Source organism: Sinocyclocheilus rhinocerous, unplaced genomic scaffold (assembly GCF_001515625.1).
Source record: "Sinocyclocheilus rhinocerous isolate Xijiao unplaced genomic scaffold, SAMN03320098_v1.1 scaffold1243, whole genome shotgun sequence".
Lineage (NCBI taxonomy): Eukaryota > Metazoa > Chordata > Actinopteri > Cypriniformes > Cyprinidae > Sinocyclocheilus > Sinocyclocheilus rhinocerous.
Genome location: NW_015626033.1, coordinates 1,673,523 through 1,681,817, shown reverse-complemented (window position 1 = coordinate 1,681,817; position 8,295 = coordinate 1,673,523). Strand labels below are relative to the sequence as shown.

The 8,295-nt window shown below is 36.2% G+C and overlaps 1 protein-coding gene across 1 annotated transcript in view; it reads right to left on the bottom strand.

The window, feature by feature from the left end:
* hif1an (hypoxia inducible factor 1 subunit alpha inhibitor) overlaps window positions 1–7,348 on the bottom strand; it is a 9,407-nt gene extending 2,059 nt beyond the window's left edge. Inside the window, exons 1-7 of the mRNA XM_016511386.1 lie at window positions 6,958–7,348; window positions 5,252–5,502; window positions 4,488–4,636; window positions 4,158–4,303; window positions 3,487–3,593; window positions 1,891–1,954; window positions 1,670–1,780 (exon numbers count right to left, since the gene is read on the bottom strand). Coding sequence (XP_016366872.1) covers window positions 1,670–1,780; window positions 1,891–1,954; window positions 3,487–3,593; window positions 4,158–4,303; window positions 4,488–4,636; window positions 5,252–5,502; window positions 6,958–7,143 — 1,014 coding nt within the window. The 5' untranslated portion in view covers window positions 7,144–7,348. The remainder of the gene's footprint in view (window positions 1–1,669; window positions 1,781–1,890; window positions 1,955–3,486; window positions 3,594–4,157; window positions 4,304–4,487; window positions 4,637–5,251; window positions 5,503–6,957) is intronic.
* Between the last annotated feature and the right edge of the window lie 947 nt (window positions 7,349–8,295).

Genomic DNA, 8,295 nt, shown 5'->3' with positions numbered 1-8,295 from the left:
GTCTCTGTCACCTCTCTTCACAGACACGTAAATAAAACAACCTGAATCTCAGCGAATACTTGCCTCAAAGACATGAGAAATATATGTATAGAAAGCTTGAAATGTCTACTTTTAAATGAAGAAAGTCTCGTCCAAAACAAATGTTCTCTGTTAAAGTAATCCATATGAAACCAACACGATGTCCAGGTTTCCCGTCTCAACTCATTATATCTAATGCGGTCACGCCCACGAGCCGATCGCGCTTTTCAGATTCTAAACATCCACGTGAGACGCGCGCGCATGTAAACGCCCACATCGCCTCCGCGTAAACAAACGTGAAGAGTTCATCCCGGCTACTTTTTGTTTCTGGAAGAAGACGCGCTGAGAGAAATAACCCAGAATTTACCTCACAACGCAATGCGTCGCGCAGCTAGATCCAGTGGAGAATATCACTCTGATGAGTAGCCTAAGATTACTTGCATCTGTTGTTATTGTTATTGTGACATAACTTGTACACATTTTACTAGTTAGACTTTTCTAATTCCTGACTACATGTTTGAAATCAAGTGAAACATTTTGAAATATGTGATATTTCATTGTCTAAATGTCTCACAACGCCAGGATGTTTGTTTAATGTTTTAACATATAAAACCACAAGATATAAAAGTAGTGTGAGTGTTAACACTATCTCTCAGGTGTGAATCACTAAATATTCATGGCCATTGTCACTCCCTTGCATAAGGGCATTCTATCACAAAACATGTTTTACAAATGTTAAATCAATATATTGTTTTCTGTAAATAAGTGAACAGGATAATTTTCACATCATTTTGTAGCAAAAACTCTAGTCTACCACATTCTCAAAAGTCTTGTGAACAAACGTTCTGTATGTGTTTTATGGCCTTATTTCAGTGACTTAAAAAAAAAAAGTTTTTCACTAACCATGCATAAACATTGTTTTCTCAAAAACACAAACATGTACTTTCATGCTGCTCACAAATTATTGTAGCCCAGTTTGTGCTGAATACAGTGTTATCAGACTTTAGCCATTAACATTTTTTTAAGATACTGAAAAAAAAACAAATGTCAGGGCATGCCAAAACTTCTCCAGGGCCCCAAAACACCCTCAGACCCCAGAGGGTTAAATGGCAAAAACTTTTGCTGGCATTGTTTCAACCTTAATGTAGGTTATGGTCAGTGTTTTACTGATGTAGAATTGTTTACAGTGTGTTTGGGTTCTTAAAAGTTTAATATTTTATATATAATTGTTAATTTAACTTTAAGATACTGTAGTTATTTTCTTAATTTGTCATGACAGATGTTTGCATCATGACAACTTTATAAAAAAAAAAATGGCCACAATGTTTAAGAGGTTTTAAATAAACAGTAGCATAGTTTGTGATAATACTTGGTATTTCTTTGGTGCTGTTAAAACCACCACAACAAACCTGTAGCTCTTTTATGAAATAGTAATAAATCGCATTTTAAATCGCAAATCGCAATTTTGATCAGAAAAATCGCAATTAGATTTTTTCTCCAAATCGTGCAGCCCTAGCAGGTTAGCCACAAATATACTTGTAATTAGGTTATTGTCAAGGTCAAAATACACAGGGAATTCCTTAATGCATTATTCATATCTGAGGACCTAAAAACGGAAAAGGATTTGATTGACTGTTCTACTTCTCTGTACCTCATGCGGGTCCCCCAAGGCCTCTCCCAACATCTTCTCTATGTTCCTCATTATGGCCACCTTCTGATGAGCTTTCAAAGGGTACTCTATCCTCTTTGGAGTGGGTGCCCCCTGGAAATATTTTGTACAATACTGGTTGATTTGTGCAAAGTTGTATTACTTGTATTATTATTAATTGTATTATTGTTTACAGTGCATGAGATGGTGCTGCAAAAGCATACCTTGTACCAGAAGTTTACTGTGATGGTCACTCCTCCATTTAACAGGGACTCAATGTGATGCCACCTTTATCAAGTAAAAAATGCAAACATTTATTATTTAAGATAATTTCATAAACCTATGCAGTATTATGCAAAGGTTTAGGGTCACTATTACTCAGCAAGAACACATTAAATTGTTCAAATGTGACAGTAAAGAGCACCGAATTAGCATATTACTGAAGAATGATTTCTGAAGGATCATGTGACACTGAAGGCTGGAGTAATGGCTGCTGAAAATTCAGCTTTGCCATCCCAGGAATAAATTACATTTTAAAATATATTAAAAATATATATATTTTATTATTTTAAACTGTTATAATATTTCACAGAATTTCTGTATTTTAAGATCAAATGAATGCGGCCTTAGTGAGCATCACTAAGACATCTTTCAAAACAATTAAACAGTAGAGAATATATTAAAAAAATATATATATATTTTATGAATTTAAATAATTGACTTTCAATTTTTGTTCACTCAGTTTAGGATTGCTTTAACATTTCTAATTCAGATGCAAATGCATTTAGAACTAAATATTTTAAAACTATTCTAAAATTAAAGTGAAACTGAAAAACATTTAAAATCCCACCCTGAACATTCCTTCCACACCTGCCACTAGGACTGTTCTCTTAATATAATCACTTATGCAAAGCACATGATGTGCACTTTACACACATAAACTGCACTTTGGAAAACCTGTTTGGAAAGGTTTTGAGCCTTACAGGGCAACAATTACAGGGCAACAAGCTTCATTTTTGTGGCATGATTTCACGAACATATGCAGCTGATGCCCCTGTGCACCACTCTTTGTCCATGTGCCGGATTAGAGTTCAGATATTCATACAAAGAAACTCTGAGAACAATTGGAAAATAGTACAACACTTTGTGTTTGCTCTCTAATTCAAACTGTGCTATTCTGTGACACTAGGTTAAAAGAAGAGGAGAGATGTTCACACTCAGGCAGCCATGAGGAAAAAGCATGGACTGTAGAATTACACAGCTGGTTGGCATCATTTTGCCCTCCAGTGACTAGGGGGAGCAAGGAGTTGGAAGAGGAAGCCGTCATGGCTGAGTCACTCTCACAGGCTTGAAACTAAGTCAGCAGCCCATGGAGGCGGAGAGGCAGAGGCCTGCCGAATGAGGCACGCAACTGAGAGAGAGCCAACACTAGCTGGGTCACTTCAGGTCTACACTTCACTGACTGATATTTTCAAGCTGTTTAAACACATACATTGGGAAAGATTAGTAAAACTAAACCATGTGTATGTGTTACAAATGTGTATGTATGTGTGAAATCAAACAAATGCTCTCTCAATTAATTTATTGCACTAAAAAAAAAAAAAAGTAATGGGAACTGAAGAGTACTTCTGCACTACTGAACAGAATTACTAAAATATTCCTAACAGGTTTTCCCAAGCACTCCCCTGTCTGCCATTAGCTGGTCAAACAGATAGTTCTGCCTCAAACTCCACATTTGATACAGACTGGCTGAATTACACACTTCATCTTAAAGTAATTATTGTCATCCATCTTTTCTGTGTATTTGAAAGCAATCTTACCAGTACATTGGGATGTATAAGACATCACCTGGTCCCACAACAGCCTCATATCCAACAGCATTTTTAAAATTAGGAAACTTGTCATAATCTGGATTCTCAAAATCAACCTATTAATGCAAAATAAAATAAAAACTTGAAGAACATTTTATCATTACAGTCTTAAAGAGTCTGAAAACAAAGATTTTTAGCCAGTGGTTCTCAAACTTTTCATACCAAGAACAATATTTTTTTCACATTCAATCTACAATCCATTTCAGTGTACCAGCGCTATGTACGGAGAAGGACTGCGGATTAAATATTTGTGAAATGTTATGTGCTAACTTCAAACCTGTAAAAATATTTTCTAGGACCTAGTATAAATCATACTTGGCATGTCTGTTTGTTTAATGTTTTTGTATTCACTGCCATCATTTTGCCACACTGATGGCCATAACCATGGCAAATGAGTGGAAAAAGTAATGTGACTAAAACAGATTAATGTAATATTTTACTTTTTTGTTGTTGATATTGCCAACATTTGTTTGCATGCTGTATTGCTCAAGTACAATGTAGACTATGCAATACAGTATTAGACACACAATATTGAACATTTTTTAAATTTATATTTTTTTAGACTGTAAACTTCTGTATATTTGAGAACCACTAGTATAGTGTTATCAAACATATAATACCTGACTCTGTCTGTCACATGGATGATGAACTGGGTAAGGATAGAGGCAGTCAAACTGATCCGGAGGAAAGAGGATGCATCTCTTATGTCCTTTGATTTGTGCGAAGAAATTCTGCTGCTCATCATAGTGTGCTGGTGTCACATTGCCTGATGTAACATTTTGAGTGGATAAACAAACACAAAAAAATTAGACGATGGTTACTGCAACAACTCACCGACTTAAATGTAGACAACGAAGGACAACTTTCAAGAGGGAAAAGCCAATCAAAATTGTATTTTAACTAATAATGGCAATAATTTGGATAAAAAGTAAGGTGCACTGAAACTGTACCTTCCATGCCTATGAGCAGCAAATTTGAGGTCAGAGGTCCCCAGTTCCGTTTAGCTTGCTGTTTGTTAATCCAGTTCCAATTGAATCCAAGGAAATCCACCACTATTTTTCGGCCTACTGTGTCATTCAGAGTTTGTTGCAAGTACACTCTACAAATTAAACAGCAATGTCATTTCACATGTTAAAATGTTGAAACAAATTAAATCAAGTTACTTTAAAATGCTATTCTACATCTTAGAACTTTCATATATTGTTAAGTAAATATCTATCTGAATTTGCTTAATATTTATTAATTAAGGTAAACAGTTAAAGGTCTGGAACCAGAAACAAGATGATTGTAAATGATACAGCGATAATGCCACCAAAGCAGAGTATCAAAAGGTCAGAGATGTGGCCTGGACATCAGCTGGCAGAATTAACTGCTTAGTCATACACCGGAGCGATTTTATTTCCTGGATTGGATTTCACGCATCAACACTTTTCCACCACACATCTACTGTTCATGTCATTATAAACAGCTCAAAACTTTATAGTCAAGGTACATTTTAAACATACACTGTACACAAATGTACAATTATTTGATACTAAAAAGGTGTTTTAACTGTGAAAGGAAAAAAGACAGAGAGCAACTGTCTTTGTTTTAATGGCAAACTTAAGAGTCATAAATCAATGTGCCTTCACTTTTTAAGTAAAAAAGAAAATCACCTCAGCCAGCATTTTAAACATGGCTATCAGGTACATTAATGCAAATCACATTGACATACCTTTCTTTTCCACCTTGTTCCTCTGTTTGATGCATCTTGTCCACAAACTCAGAAAATTTAATCTCTATTCGATGAGATTTGGGCACAAAGTCCTGAAAGTTTGTCATCTTCTTCTCGTCATAATACAAGAATTTGTGATTTTCTGCTATGTAAACAGAGAAGTCCCCATTTCCAATGTTCTCTTGCAAGTAGGGTATGTCCCATTTTAGAGCTGGATATACTAAACTGGTATCTGTTAATACAACAGGCTCCTACAAAAGAAAAAAAGATCAAATTAACTATTTAGAAGATTAATATTAGTCACACATAATTGTTTTCAAAACAACAGATTAGTGTAGTGCTATTCTGGGTGGGTCATCGGTAGTTTCGCTTCATTATTCTGTAAGCAGTCACCTTTAACTTCACTGTATGTTTCCTGTAGCACCAAACACACTTCCACACTCATGTTTGCATTCAAATGCAAATATATAGACTAGAGCTTAAATATTAATTTAAACAGAACTGCAACAATACGGTCCGAGTCGTGCAGCGACCCCGCCAAGACTCGGCGTTTATTTGACACAGAATTATACTGATGCTGCAGCATGAAAAAAAGTGACAAGTGCTACGTGACTAGAAGAACGTAGACTGTTCCAGCACGCGCACGGCCAGACTGCTCTCGCGCTCCGCTGCAGCTACACTAGACGACCGCTACAGGAACAAACCGCCATGCAGCTTACTACTATACTACTATATACATGATATTAAATATTTTTAAATAATAATGATTAAATAACTTAACATTTGACTATGCGTCAGAAGTGTTCCTGATCTGATTTATGTATATGTATATATATATATATGTGTGTGTGTGCGTGTGTGTGTGTATAAACACTTATTCAATTAAAACGAATACTTTTTATTAATTCATATTAATTCATAAAACGCATGGACTCGTGAACAGCTAAGACAGTGGCAGGGAGCCACTGTTTACACGAGACAGCCGTCAACACAACAATGAACAACGTGCTTTGACTGAACTCATTATAACCCATTACCACATGAGTTTTTTTTTTTTTTTTTTTTGGTAATGTTATAGCAAAGCTTTAATTATACTTTCATTTATATGATTTTTTTCATACTTTTCCTTTCTGTTTGGTGCAGGAACCCCTCCCCAGGTCATGTAAAACCACTATAAATGTTTATATTTCTAATCTACCGTTAAATCATAGGAATAAATGTTATAAATAACGTTATAAAATTTAACGTTAGCTAGAATGCTAAACGTCTTTAGGAACTGCACTATTTACATTTACGATATCTTACTGCAATAATATATTGTAAGCTTCTTTTTATGCAGAAATGATATAACGACCCGTTTACTAATTTTCAACATTTAAAACATAACTTAACATGGCGGTTACAAACCCATCTAACGTTATGCTGTAACTGAGGAATAAATGTAGATTTATAACTGATCAGATTTGTCCGCTTATTGGGATCGGATATAACGTTACTGAAAGGATCTCCTATCAAACACATGAAGGAGTTTCAACAATTATTTCAACAGTCTATGATTTTATGTTAGACAAAGGCGTTTAATTGCCTGCTGAGTTTGGTTAAATCATCCTTTCATTTTAGTGCACCTTGCACCATCCGAACGAGTCTCCACTCCTCCATCAGTCTGTCGCACTCTAACGCGATGCAGGATAAATCTGCCAACATACCTCGTTATTGATGAGGACCTCCGCACGCGGATCAGTATGAGAAAGTCGCGGTATCTGTCGGGTTGGAAAAGTATATTGCCGAAGCTGCGATTCATTCCAGCCTGGGTCGCGTAGATCCGTAAAGGCGGCGGCGGCAGCTCCATCGGTCTCTGCAGGGTCTGCTTCAGCCACGGTCGCGGCTGCCATGTCCTCTGAGTTCGCCAGAGGATTGCTGTTACTTCACAATAAAGTCCCACGAGGGTGAACGGCACAGCCGTTGAGCTGAGAGAGGAGCAGCGAGAACCGCTCCTGGCCTTTCAAACACCCCACAGAAACACGAAAAGACGAGCGGAGCGACCCGCGCAGTCACACCAGCAGCGTGAAAACAGAAACACTGGCGATATTTTCATAACACCCTCCGGAAGTGTTTTTTTTTTTTTTTTTTTTTCAAAATAAAAGTCTCTAAACCGTTGAACGCCGGTGTTTATGAATGAATGAGTGGGTGAGCAGTAAGGAAATGGTTACAAATATGTCAATTGATAAAAATATTTCGCAAAATAAAGCCGACAGGGTAATCATTAATCGGACGTGAAACGGAGAGCACAGCAAACAAGAACAAAGGCCATCATCAGGTAAGACACACAAACAACTAATAGCCTAAATATCACCATACTTTCTTCCTAGTTGTTTGTTACAGTAGCCTACATTTACGACAGTAGTTTTGTATTACACGTTTTCTAAAATGTGTTTAAATATGCAAATGAGCACCATCTAATTAAATGTGCACTCATTTCTAAAACAGAATCTGAACACTGAATAAAGCCAGATGCAAAATTCTTGATTCATTTCGCATGCAAATTATAAAAAAACATGTTTCATCTCTCCATAAAAATATCATAGTCTCGTTATATTTTTGAAAAAGACGTCAACAGTCAGTCATGACAATGTTTTTAAGAATAAAATGTTATAAAAAAATCAGGATGATAGCCTGTACAAACAAACGCCTTTGTAAAACACTAAAACTGAAGAGTTTGTTGCATGTAAATTACTGAAGTGGAGACGTCTGGCTCAGTTCAGGAGGGAAAAACTCATTTCCAGAAAATGGCTTTTTAAAATGTAGATATTGTAGGCCTAATTTTGCACTCTCATGTGCAAAAAGATAAAGTGCTAGGCCTGTCGCAATAATCAATATATCGACTTATCGCGCAATACATGTACATGACCTCAATAATTTTTGGTGACGCAATATATCGCCCATTATATTTACTTAAAAATTAATGTCACCATGTTTTTTACATTCCACTTGTGCCTGTGTCTTTTGCAGCTTCTTGTACGTAACGTGGTGTAGTCATGAGGTGC